The following is a 14,281-nucleotide window of genomic DNA, read 5'->3' as shown; positions in this document are numbered from 1 at the left end:
CTTTATTACAAAGTAAAAACTTTTCCTTCAACACTGGTTAAACCTCTGAGGTAATTTTGGACTCCATTTGCCATCTATCACTGAAACCATATCCCATGCAATATTTTGTTTAATTGGTGGCTTCCAGTAATTTGGGAAACATTTGGAAGGTTTTGCTAGTGAAGTCTGATTACTTGCTTAGACAGTGCAAAAATTATTGCTTTAACATAGCACTTCTCATTGGAGAAATTATGAAAGAAGCATACAATCTTTCTTTATACATGCTGAGATTTAAAATCAAGAGTGCACAATTTAACAAAAAGGTAGAACCTTCAATTTCTTTCCAGTGCCTTTATTATACCGTGAATATATTTGTTTGGATTTCTGCTTTCAGAATCCAGTTTGCAGCGAGCTAAATTTGATAGCCTGTGAAAATGACATGGGTTTGAGATGAATGATTAAGCTGAGCCTGTTGGCTCTGATACAGGCAGCACACCTAACCATTTGCAAGATGCTGTGTGCAGCCAACATTAGCCATGCTGTTCATTACCTGCATGCCTCTACAGGTGGTCAATGGCATGAGATGCAGGCACCAGCCTGCATTATTAAAGGAGGTGGGCATACATTGTGACAATGGCAATACTGCCTGAAGCTTACGACCTCATCTAATCTGGAATGCTCTGAGGAGCAGCACAGTGTGAGACAAGAAGTTACAATTTATGCACTACGGGGCAGGCAGCTGAAGAGGGTAACACTAGCAGTTTTGCCCCAAATTCAATGTACAGTCATAGTCATTGCCAGCTAATGATGAACTCTGAAGGCAGCATCTTTGATCATCCCATCGTGTCACCGGAAGAAATCCATAACCTCATCCCTGAGCGCAGAGGTAGTTATGTTGATAGTCACTTGAGTCAGGGAAACAGAAAAAGCAGTAGACATAAAGCTCAGAAAGTCCAGAGCAGAGAGCAGCCCAGGCCATTGGTGCCATGCTAGTGATCAATAAAGTGCTAATGCAGGGGTCTACACCATGAAGTACACCTTACAACCAGCAAGATTCTCAGATGCATGAAGATCAGCGTCAGTCACTGTTGGAAAAGGAAGGCAGCTTTATCCAGGGGATTCATGATGGCTGGACTCTGTGGGTCAGTTAGAGCTATGCTATACATAAAAATGCCAAAGTCTGTGCATTTACTACCTTTCAAGTCATAAAGAGAAGACACAGTGCAGATAAAGAAGCTGGTGCCATTACTGTTTTTAATACCCCCCAGCACCACCTCAACAACTGGCTTGTACCCTGCTTCAAATCTCTGTACATTCAAAAAAATCCTGATCCCAATTTTGGCTATACTAATGTTTTGAAATTAATATCAACTCAAGAATGACTTGTAATAAAGTTACAAAACAATTTCAGCTACAGATCTTGACAAATATACTTGATAGAAAAAAAACATTCAATGTTTTGAATCTGCCTAGGGCACAAAATTTTGAATCCTTGAAAAATAAACAGAGAAAATGTTAGAAACATTAAACTGGTCAAGCAGCGCCTGCAACAAAAGGGGAAAACAGTTAATCTTGTATCAGAACTGGGGAAGAGAAAAAGGAAAAGGTGAGAAAGAGATGGATAGGGCAAAGGGGATACCTCAGATAGGGTGAGGTGTGGTTGGTGGTGGGTACAAGTTGTAAATGGAGTCACTGCATTGATAGGTTAATGAGGGCAGTTAGAGGTTAAAAATAAAGAAAGGGATATGAAAATATAGATGTAGGAAATGTGCAGCTGGTCAGGTAATGCTGATGGAGAGAGAAAAAATGGGCCAATATTACTGATGGTGACCTACAGTAGAACTGTGCAGTTCTGATAAAAATTATTTGAGGTACCCAAGGTAGTTAAATTCAACATTAAATCCATACTAGCCTATACCACTGCAATTTGCAGCTTTGACGTTCCTTTGACAACTTTCTCTTTTTAAAACTACTTTCTTTTTTTTAAATCATATTCTCTCATGCATGCATTGGAGACCCTTGTTAATTTATCAACTGGATGACTGCATTTGAGCCTCACTCAGAGACAATCCCTTTGTTCCATCCATCTCTCCCCACACTCTTGGAAATTTATAACTAATTTGCATTTTCTTTGAGCTGAAAAGTTAACTCTGTTTCTCTTTCCTCAAATGCTGCTTGACCTGCTGAGCTTTCTAGCATTTTCTATTTAATTTTTGTTTTCACATTTCCAGCATCAATTGTTAAATCCTTTGAAGACTTGCAATTGCAGCCACTGAAGTACAGTACATGTGTGCCTGCTTATGCAGGTGAACAGACAGCTTTGCTGCAAACAGTCTTCAATGAGTAGTTCACAAAAGATTGGCATTAATGGATCTGGACCTTGAGGTATCACAGTCACAAAAGCACACAGCATAAAGCTTTTATGTAAAATCCACACTGAAAAGCAGTATAAATTCTTACCAAGGTCTGTCATTTTGAAAGAGACTTGAGGAATGTAATTAAAACTCTGGAACTCTTTCCCAAAACAAGAGGTGGGAGAAAGGCTCCATTTCCCACTGCAGGCTTCAGGAAAGCCCAAGGGAAGATTAATAACGACAAGCTGCTCCTTGCTTCATATTGGCAACACTCACATTAAGGGTGAAGGATAGCTGCTCTTCTCTTACTTTTAAAATGTTCCACATTGCTTACATTTACTGTTAGAAATTTTTTATTATAGGCCCACCTTCATCAGGATGAACGTCACTAGTGTCACAAAGACATTTGCTCGAGGATTTTTCCAGGCCTCTGAGATTCCAATGTACTCAAATTCCTCCGCGACACCTTGCTTTGCCCACGTCCGATTATCAAAGAGGGTCACCAGCGTTTCTTTCTGGGTGAGCTAGGAGACAAACACAATGAGCTTGCTTAGTAAAATTACAAATGGAAGTAAAACAGGAGGTGAGTTTAGTAAAGAGTCTGCTCAAGGCATCGGGTGGCCAATGAACCAGCCGAACTGGCTTTGAGACCGAACTGCAGCAACTCAACACTGGTCAGACTGGTGGTAGTTCTCTGGAACACAATAGTGAACATAATAAACCCGAAAAATATTTAGCATAGAAGTAATTATTTTACTCTTTATATTATTAGACTCTTTGTTAACTCTAGCAAAAGGTAAACATCACCGTCAAAGTCACTATATAACAATGAACATGAACGTAATCACAACCTGCCTATCTTTTCAAAACTACAATCTTAGTTATTTCACATAGTTCAAATCCTCAATTAATCCCTTGAAGCAGCTGGCAGGGCACAAAGGAATCCCACCTGAGGTGCAGGTACTTACTGTTGCCATGCTTAAATAAAGACTCATTTCTTCAGTGTTGGAGCACTAACCTTGAGCAGTAGAGCACATACATTTATGATTTATATATGTGAGTGGTTATAAAATATACACTTCCATTAACAGTATGTCACTATAAAAAGGGACAAAGAATGGCAGTTCATTTTTCCCGCCAATTAGAAACACAACTTTTGATTAAAAGGCAAAGACAAAATCTTTGATTAAAAACACACCTTGCAAACACTTGTCTTCCTGATTGTGAGGTCTTCATTAGGACTAGTATTAGCCTGGATGTAATGTTAACTTGCAAAGACCAAGATGGCTAAGAGTTGGGAAGAGAAATAATGGGAGTAGTTCAGTGAAGAAGGCCTACAATGCCCTGGGAAAAGGGAAATGTAACAAAATCACTGAAATAAGAGTTGGATGGATGACTGCAAACATCTTAAGGAATCAAACAAATATTAAAAGCACAAACTTGGACTCAGTGCCGACTTTATTGGTACCTCCTGTACTTAATAAAGTTATCACCAAGTGTAGGTTCATTGTCTCCTGCTGCTATAGCCATCCACTTCAAAGTTCCATGTGTTGTGCATTCAGAAATGCTCTTCTGTGCATCACTATTGTAACGTGAGGTTACTTGAATTACTGTCGCCCTCCTGTCAGCTTGAATCAGTCTGGCTGTTCCCCTCTGACCTCCCTTATTAACGAGGCATTTTCACCCACAGAAGCACTGCTCACTGGACGGTTTTTGTTTCTCACATCATTCTCTGTAAACTCTAGAGAATGGTGTGTGTGAAAATCCACAGAGGTCAGCAGTTTCTAAGATACTCAAACCACCCCATCTGGCACCAACAATCATTCCACAGTCAAAGTCATTACTTCTCCATTCTACACCATTCTGATGTTTGGTCTGAACAACAGCTGAACCTCCTGACCATGTCTGCATGTTTTTATGCATCAAATTGCTGCCACATGACTGGCTTTTTCGGTATTTGCATGAACAAACATTGCTGTTCCTTTACCCTCGTTGAGTCTAAAAACTGGATATCCCTTCTTAACAGCATTGTGGGTATAACCACATCTCAAGGACTGCAGTTGTTCAAGAAGGCAGCTCACCATCACCTTATGAAGAACAATTATCTATTCAGGGATGGGCAATTAGAGTCAGAGAGTGATGGAGCATGAAAATAGGGCCTGCCAGTCCCAGTTTCCCACATTTGACCCATAACCTTCCAAGACCCTCCCCCAAGCACCTTTTCAAATGCCTCTTAAATGCAGCGTAGTAATTACAAAGGGGGGGGGGAGAGGTGAATACTTCAGCCTCACTGTTTTGGTTTTGACTTTTTAGTAAATTGTTGACCGGTTTTGGAATTTTTCTTTTGATTTGACATGATGCGCAATGTTTTGTAGACTTGGCTCAAAGAATCCTACTTCAATATATTGTAAATCATAAAATGAGCCAGTGAAGTGTGAAAATAGTTGTGGGGGCTGAATACCTTTTCAGGGCACTGTGTGCTGCAATTGTTTTGTTTTGTCCACTCCCTCTGGCAACTCATTCCTGGTAATCACAATCCTCTGATCTCTTTTCAATCTCTCTCCATGTGCCCTCTAGTTTCAGCCTTATCCACCCCCTCATAATTTTATCAACTTCTGTGAGGGAACCCCTCATTTTCCTGCATAATAAAGATCTAGTCTGGCCAACATTTCCCTGTAACTCAGACTCTCTAGTCCAAACAGAATCCATGTATCCTGACAATGTCTCTTCCATACCTGTGTGACCTGAACCGTACACCGTACTCCAAGTACAGTCTCACCAACCACTTACATAATGCCCCGACTCTTAACTCAGTGTCCTGGTTAATGAAGGCCAGCATGATAAACACCCTGTCTACTTGTCAGCTGCTTTCAGTGAACTGTGCGCTTTTTCCACAATACTCACCACTGCCCTACACTATTTGACTGCCCAAAATATCACAGTTATCTAAATTGAAATCAACTTGCCATACCTCAGCCCATCTCCCTAACTGATCATGAACTGAGGTCAAAGGTACGTTTAATGTCAGAGAGATGTATACAATATACATCCTGAAATGCTTTTTCTTCATATCCACAAAAACGGAGTGCCCCAAAGAATGAATGACAGTTAAACGTCAGAACCCCAAAGTCCTCCCCAGCTCTTCCCTCCCGCGCGTAAGCGGCAGCAAGCAATGATCCCCCCTCCACCCCACCACCAAAAAAAACATCAGCACCCACCACCGAGCACTCAAGCATAAGCAAAGCAACAGCAAAGACACAGACTTGCAGTTAAACCAAAGACTTTGTGTTTCTCCCGGTATTCGACATACCACAGGCTCTCTCTCCCCCTAATAAGGGAGAAGGAAATGTCTCTGTTAAGGGAGACATAACAACTTGCTGGTTTACGATGTTAAAAGTCCGTTACATCAGTTTTTCCAAGCTCTGTGCCCAAAGATCTCAAAGATCCCAGGTCTTTGGGCACACAGCAGTAGATCTTCTGATTCCCCCAATGACACATGGGTCTCCTGCCATGACACCAAGTGTAGCTCATTGTAACCGTCTTCACTATCAATAAAACTCCTTAATTCAGTATCATCAGCAAATCTGCTAATTTTTGTGCCATGTACATTCATATCCAAATCATTTACATAAATAAATAACCGAGGTCACAACATGTCCCCCGGAGTACCTGACTAATCACAGTCCTCAGAAAGGAGAATTCACCTTCGACCATTACCCTCTGCTTCCCATCATTGAGCCAACTCTGAGTCCTATGAGATCTAACCTTCTAGATCAGTCTTACAAAGGCCATACTAAAGTCCATGTAGGCAACATATACTGCTCTACTTTTTTCTATCTCTAGTTCTCTCTTCAAAAACTCGAAAAGACTCATCGGACATGACCTCCCACGCTGGCTACCAATGATCAGGCACAGACTACGCAAGTGCTGGTGGATCTTGTCCTTCAGAATTTCCTCTTGTAACTTGGCTAAAATTAAATGCCGGCTCAGCCCGTGAACCCCAATTCCACTGAATGAATAAAGAAAAGCACCAGTCTTACTGTCAGCACGGTTTAATTCCATGAGCTAGTCAATTAATTTCTGCCCCTTGTGCCTTGCAATGCAATAGAAATTCCAAAAATTCCCACCCCCCACCCCCCAGGACTGAAAACTTAACTCTGTAAAAAAGCAAGAATATTTTTTTTCAAGAACATGCAGCTTAGCCAAGCATAGCCAATGCGAATTTATAAAAACAGCCGCCAAACCAAAATGATCAAATCCTTCATGGGTAGTTCTTTAGCCCTTATGTAAACACTGCCTTTTCTATTGACATTTCTCACAACACAAAAATTCACAAATTTCATCATTAGCTTGTAGTAAGTATTCATTGCTTATGTATTCTTTCACATGCAATGGGAATTTGTATGTTTGTAATCCCTTTATTAATATATCAATTGTATTTTGTTCATAATATTATTAATACTAATAAAAAGATTGAAAAAAGAAAAGCTTGTAGTACTTCAACTAGTTAACAAATGCAATGGGATTTCAAACACCATGACATATGCTGCAATTTTGGGAGACAAATTGTCTCAATTTGCACGTTATACTCAGCATAATTAGATGTTTTTCTAACTGCACCAGAGTGATAATATTTCACTCTTTTTGATAGACCAATCAGCCTTTTATGAATGACGAGATGGTGACATGAGAACCAATTAGGAAGACGGTGCTGGGCAATCTCAGCTCATTGGTTTGAATTCTCTTCGAGACAATGCTTCATTATAAATCCATATAATAACCAGACTGTAGCCAGCTGCTCCAATTTGCAAGAAATATGCATTTATTAGTGATTTTTAAAATGATAGCTGTCATGAAAGAGCATAGGCTTATAGAATTGATTAAAATCATGCCCAGAGCAATCTGTAAAAGGGATTGCAAAAATGGGCTCTGCAATGGTGAGTCACCGGGGTAGATAATTGAAGAATAGGCTGCCAACTCTGCTGTTCACATATCCCATGTTTATTGTAATGAAAGATTAAAGTCTTAAGAAAATCTTTCATTTTGCTCACTCACATATAGTTTATGCATATAAATGTCAAAGCCACAGGAAGGAAGGCTATCAAGTAACTGCCTCAAAGAAAATCCAACAGCAATTCAATAGCTCATATGTTCAGAAAGTAAAAGCACGTGGACTTTGCTTCTAAAAGCTACAAAGAAAATGTGACATCCCCTTGTTGGGAACTATTTCTGTAAATACATTTTCACTACTTGCAAGCAACAATACTAAATGAAAATGTCATTTTCAAATGATCAATAAGAGATAATTTTATGAACGAATACAAACTCTTTTTGAAGGTTTACAAAGACTGGCTTTCCAAATGAATTAAATTATAAACAGTTCAAACCGACCATTCTGCAAATCATCATTCAAAGTAATCTGATTTGAAACATTTCCCTGTTCAATTCAATCCTTTTTAATTCCAGGTTGACAGAAACAGAAACTGTTTAGTTCCATGCAACTTTTCACAAGGATTGGAGGAGACCTATGAAAAGATTTTGAAAGACTGAAATGCTTTTTATGAAGAAAGTTATGCTGTCACGGGATGAGTTCAGCAGTTCCCTTATAGTGAATCAGCAAACCATTTGGTCAAAGGTCCACTCCTACAAAATTCAGAAGCATAGTTTAAGATGGCATGCATCACCTGACAGACTTTGCATTATAATTCTGCATAGAAAATTTGATAAACTGGGCCTGAGTGCCAGACGAGGCCAGGGAATGGGAAGTGGAGGCTGGGATAAAAATGCAGGCCTTAAGGTCTTACTGACTTTACTGAAGGAGTTGTTGGGGACAGAAAGGTAGAAGAGAGCAGTCAGAAGTCTGGAGCATGAGGTCAGATCAGTAATTGGGGGGGGCAGGAATAGGCAGGAAATAAATCATAGGGTAAGAGGAACTCACATCAGAAGGTTCAGAATATGAACTTTTGAAAAAAGTCAGTTACAGTGGTTCCCTTTAACCAAGGAGGAAAGGCATAGACCCACTTTAAGTAAAGTGTCTCCAAGATGGCAAATATCTGTGGGTGTTTTGTGCAAACCACTGTACGACTTTGTGCAGCATGATCTCTCTCCCTCAGGAATTCTGCAGAATCGTGACCTGCTCAGCAAGTTCTCAATTTTCTTTAACAGAGCTCTTTCACATAACTTTAATTGGTCACACAACAAAATAAACTGTGTCGCAACAGAATTTTTAGACCAATGCCCTCAGGCTAATGAAATATCCCGAGATGCTTCATTGGAACATCATGAAAGAAAATCTGACCCTCAGCCTGGTCAAGAGGCAGCCTTTAAGGAGCATCCAAATGGAGGGGCAGGGAACTTTAGATCAAACATTAGGCAAGGGGAATTCTAAACGTTTGCCCATTTCACCGGTCATGTACATCTCCCCTCTTCCTTCCCCTTTCCCCAACCTCGATTCCCCTCTCCCTGCACTCTTCCCACTCCCAGTCCACAATAGAAACCCATATCAGAATCAGGTTTATGATCACTCACATATATCATGGAATTTGTTTTTTTTTGTGGCAACAGTACAGTGCAATACACAAAATAACTACAGTACTGTGAAAAAAAGTCTTAGGCATTCTAAATATATATATAGCTGCTTTGCCACACTTCTGGCTCTCTAGGCAGAGTTTTCATGTTCTACCAAACTTATTCAGAATCCCATCAGGATAAACCAAATATTCTTTTCTATTACTTCTGAAATGCAGTTAGAAAAATAAATCATACCTCTCCGGCCATGAACTGGCCAAAGCCAGGGGGAAATGAGAGAGTGGCAATAAGTAAAGTCACTATTGCTGGATAGAGCAGGCGCCTGAAAGGAAGGGAGATAGTTTAAATCAATTGTGTTTCATTCCAGCAGATTCTACACATCACACAAAGCTTCATCTATACACTTCTTTACATGGTGCAAATGCAACATAGATGTTGAAATGCTATTCCACTGGCATTACGCTCTCTCTAAACATCAGTGGCAAACTTGTGCCCAAGTTGAAGTAAAAAGCTAAAGGAAAATCCATCAGTAAAATACTGCAGATGCTGTAAAGCTGAAATGAAACTGATCCCAGGAAATACTCAGCTAGTCAGGCACAACTGTGAAAAAAGGTCTCAGAGCGAACGCTGCAGATCGCTAACTTTCCATGAAATTAAAGGTTCAAAGGAAGAGTTATTGACCAGAAAATATAAATCTGTTCCTCTTTCCACTGATGCTGTTTCACCTGCTGAGTATTCACAGCATGCTCTGCATGATTTTAGAAGCTCAAGATATTTTCTTTTTGAATTGCTGAATTCATACTTCAAATTCAGCATCTACATTAATAAATTCTGCATCATATTTGAATCAATTATGCAAATTCTGGACCAAGTGCTTGAAAAATAAGCTTAAAACAATGTGGTAATACATGGAAGTTTGAAGCAGTAATCTTGCTCAATTGAAAATAGAAAATTACCATAACACTATCACTAAAATCCTCACGACACAAACAGTTATACAGTACTAGGTCTCATTTTGGTCTTGCCTACACTTTCCTTGTGGGTGAGCATGGAACAGAATGGAGGCTGACATTCCAGAACCACGTAGTCTGACAAAGCAGGTCTGAAGAGATGCAGACCTTGGCCAGTGATCCTGTCACATCCCCTCCATTTACAGCTGAGGAATAACATTGATTTCTGGAGGCAACAGCAGTAGAGACAGTCATTGAATCATTGCCGAACACAAGGAAGACATTCGGGTCAATAAATCCATACTAGATCCCTGCAAAAGCAATCTACTCGGTTGCATTCTTCAGAACTTCCCCAAATGCTGAAATCTTTTCTATCTTGGCTGGACTCCTTTTGAAAGCTATGACTGGATCCGCTTCCCAGACTTTTCTAGTGAATTTCTGATCACCGCCACTCACCGGATGAAAAACAATTTCCACACATCACTCCTGCCACTTTTGTCAATCACTTTGGATCTACTTCCTCTGTATCCCAATCCTTCTGTAATGGGAAGAGCTTCCCTTTACTTGAGCTTTCATTATTTTGAACACCTTCATTAAGTTACCTGTCATACACTGAGTCCTAAACATTTAAGTAATGAAACAGTATTATATACTCACTTTTTCATTAAAAACTTGTTAATAGTTTTCTGTTTTCTCATTATAGCCACAATTTTTCTGTGGAAGTAAACAAACAAGGCCCCTCCAAAGCCACTAGCGATCCTGCAAGAAATAGGAATGGAAACATTAATATTTTCAATATGATTCATTTCTGTAAAACACTTCAACTGATTTTTCGCATAACATAACTTGTAAATCCAAAGTACAATCAAAATGGGAGGAAACACAATATACTAAGACAGCCTAACATCGGCCTCCGAGACAGAGATCACAGAACCACGGTGTGCAGCAGGGATCTTCACAGCTGTAGTTGTGTTCTCCCTTTCGAAGCAGGCATAGAAGGTGTTGAGTTCATCTGGTAGTGAAGCATCGCTGCCATTCACACTATTGGGTTTCGCTTTGTAGGAAGTAATGTCTTGCAAACCCTGCCAGAGTTGCCGTGCATCCGACGTCGGTAGTTGATTTACTTATTTTCAGATTCAGATTCAGTTTATTGTCATTTAGAAACCACAAGTGCAATGCAGTTAAAAAATGAGACAACGTTCCCCCAGAATGATATCACAAAAGCATTTGACAAAACATACTACACTAGAAAATCCACATAACGCTTGGCAATCCCCAATCCAGAGTCCGGAGAGGCTGCTGCGTATTAATACCACGCTACCATCTAGTGCGTTCCCCGGAAAGGAGCTCCAAATCCACCAGACAAACAAGACCAAAAACTAAAGCTACAAGACCTGCACAAAACCACATAATTACAACATATAGTTACAACAGTGCAAACAATAGCATAATTGATAAAAAAAGACTATGGGCACAGTAAAAATAGTCCAAGATGTTAAAGGACTGTAAGTTCAAAAGAACTCGTGTATTGCATTTTACTGCTGCCGCTAAGTTAACAAATTTCATGACATATGCTGGTGATATTAAGCCTGATTCTGAATTCAGTAAATTCCTAATTATAGCTTTGAGATAGTCAGCCAAATATTTCACTTTTCCTTAATGATCATACCCGAGTGATAAACACTTGCCAGGTTTTGGGTGGGGGTGGGAGGTTGTTATGGGTAGGGATGCCTCCAGCTCCTCCTCGCTCAGCACACTGAACAACAGTACACCTGGCCAAGAAGGCAGAAAAGGCTTGGATTTACTGTCTCCTTTGGAAGGATACTGCTAAGAGCATTCACTTGGAATAGCAAGGAGCATGATGGGATCAAGTTGAGTGCAGACTGAAGTTTTGACATAAGGTGTCAGTGGATGATGTCCTGCTTCTAGAGCTAGAGTCCTGTGTCTGGGCTATGGTCGGTAACCACCCCTCCAACCCTTTTCCAAAGAAAACAGCAGCTACTACTTCATACATTTCTGAAAGGATTCAGATAGGAAAGAACAAATAAGCAAGTGCACAGCACCTTTCCATCTCAGCTGAAGAAATATGGTTGCAGTTTAAAACATAGGGAACTATGAGTAAATCAAAGGGAAGACAGGAAAAGTGCCCCCCCCCCCCCCAATGCATAGCTGATGTTTCTGCAGATTGGAAAAAAAAGAGATGTGACCCTACTGGTTGAGTAAAGAGGAAGAGAGAAAATTACCAGCCTAGTATCCTGAAATCAGTGGCTGGGAAATGCTGGAATCTTTAATGACGTGACAGAACATTGATTGATTAAACTTAGCAAGGATTTATGAATGGAAAATTACAGTCCACGAATCTATTGGAGTTCTTTGATGCAGTACCCAGGTGAATAGGTGAGGCGGAAACCATTGGGCAGGGCTCATTTGAATTTTCAATAGGACCCCATGAAGGTGGTGGTAAATAGGATTGCAGTTAGGGAACGAGAGCTAATATTCTTGTGTTAGTTGACTGCTGCCTAATGGATATAAAGCAAAGAACAGGAAGAAGAACAAGGAGACACAAGAGATGGCAGATGCTGCAATCTGGAGCAACAACCTGCTGAAAGAACAAGCAAATCAAGCAGCATCTGTTAGGTGAAATGGAATTGTTAAGAGTTTGGTTTAAAACCCTGCATTAGAACCGGAAGTAGAGAGGGAAGATAGCCAGTATCAGTGCAGGAAGAAATTAGTTCTGTAACTATTAGAGTACTGATGAGATCAGTGCTTCAACTCAGTGCTGAGGGCTTCACATGTAACCTTCCTAAATTTGCAAATGTTATAAAATGATGAGGATGCAAAGGCTCTTACGAAGATACAGACAAGTTGAGTGAGTGAGCAAGAGCATGGTAGAAGGAGCTAGAAAATGTCATTTTATTCAGTAAAAAACACAGAACTTCTGAGCGTTCTTTCAAATGTCAAAATATGGGTAAATGTAGTTTCTCAGAGGGACATTGTACATAAGCTATTGAAACCAAACATGCAGATGCTGCAGTATGTTGGCCTTTGTTGCAACAGATTTGAGTTCTGGACTGATACCTGAAAAAAATATACTTGCTTTAGAAGAAGTACAGGCAAATTAGTTCCTGGGATAGTAGGGCTGTCATACCAGGAGAAATTGAGTAGACTGGGCCTCTATTTTCTGGTGTCCTCATGGAAAGCTGCAAAATTCTTAGAGGAAGCAGAATGAAGGTATGGGGAGGATATTTCTCATGACTGACAGATTTAGAACTGGGGGGGGGGGGTCGCTGTCTCAACATATAGAATATGCATTTTAGAACCTAAATTATACTAAATATTTTCAATCATTGGGCTGTGAAGCTTTAGATTTCTCTTCCCCAGAGAGCTATTGAGGCTCACTCATAGATTGCAATCGAAACAGAAGTGGATAGATTTCTGGAATATTACAGGGATTATGGGATATGGAATAAGGTAGGAAAACAGAATCAAGCTTGAAGATTAACCATGATCTTGCGGAATAGCAAAAGGGCTCTATGGCCTACTTCTGCTCCAAAGTCTAACTCTGACTCCTCATCCTTTTGTCTCCAGTCCTGCTGAAGGGTCTTGGGCCTGAAACGTCAGCTGTATTCCTTTCCTTTGATGCTGCCTGGCCTGCTGAGTCCCTCCAGCATGGGATTTCCAGCAGCTCCAGATTTTCTCTTGTTTCCAATTAATTATGTCATGTTCCTACTTTACCAAATGAATTTGCATTAATAATTTCAAAGGATCTTCAAAAAGAGACCACATAGCAATGGAAGGATATTTACCCTCTGCAAAAACATCCAGGAATCAGCGACATTTTCACTTAAGAAATGGATAATTTGCAAATATTTCAAGAGATGAAGGATCTATATTGGCAACATTGCTTTAGATTTAGCTAAGTGAAGCTTTCAGCATATTTTGGCAGACACCTTTTGTACTTGAGCCAAAACTTCAATCAGCTTCAATGTCCTTCCTCATATAAACACTACAAGTCACAGAAATCACCAAGGCAGTCAACATAATTCAATAAAATTTTCACTTCTTGAAAGAGGAAAAGACATACAAGGTAAACTTCAAAGCAAATTGATTGCTAGTATCACAGCAAAATAGCTGCAGAAGTGACAGTGATGGCCAAAGTTTCACGTAAATCCAAGCACCCTACTAAATCAGGTACAATCTGGGCAGCATGGGAAAGGCAGTGTCTTGTCGAGTATCTTCAAATAGTATATCCTCAGCTCAGAGTGTTTTGCGAGGTGACTCATTCTCAAGGCAAAGCATTCATGTCCAGCTCTTAGAAAAAGACAATCAAATCAAAGTAGGTTTTGTACTCTGGCCAGAAATACATTATGGATTAGATAAAAGCTGTTCAGCTTGCCACAGTAGAACATTCATTTCACTCTCCTGGCTACAGCAAATGTTACTCACACAATAGCTGGATCTTGTTTCAGA

General features: G+C 40.1%; 1 protein-coding gene across 4 annotated transcripts in view; it reads right to left on the bottom strand.

The window, feature by feature from the left end:
* Positions 1-14,281, bottom strand: part of clcn2c (chloride channel 2c) — a 510,268-nt gene that overhangs the window by 198,778 nt on the left and 297,209 nt on the right. For all 4 annotated transcript variants that reach the window (XM_073041207.1, XM_073041210.1, XM_073041208.1 and 1 more), the window contains exons 10-12: positions 10,469-10,570; positions 9,099-9,183; positions 2,702-2,857 (exon numbers count right to left, since the gene is read on the bottom strand). In XM_073041207.1, the coding sequence (XP_072897308.1) occupies positions 2,702-2,857; positions 9,099-9,183; positions 10,469-10,570 (343 nt within the window). The remainder of the gene's footprint in view (positions 1-2,701; positions 2,858-9,098; positions 9,184-10,468; positions 10,571-14,281) is intronic.

Source organism: Hemitrygon akajei, chromosome 3 (assembly GCF_048418815.1).
Source record: "Hemitrygon akajei chromosome 3, sHemAka1.3, whole genome shotgun sequence".
NCBI classification, from domain to species: Eukaryota; Metazoa; Chordata; class Chondrichthyes; order Myliobatiformes; family Dasyatidae; genus Hemitrygon; species Hemitrygon akajei.
The sequence above is the reverse complement of the archived record's forward strand: the minus strand, read 5'-3'. Positions and strand labels throughout refer to the sequence as shown.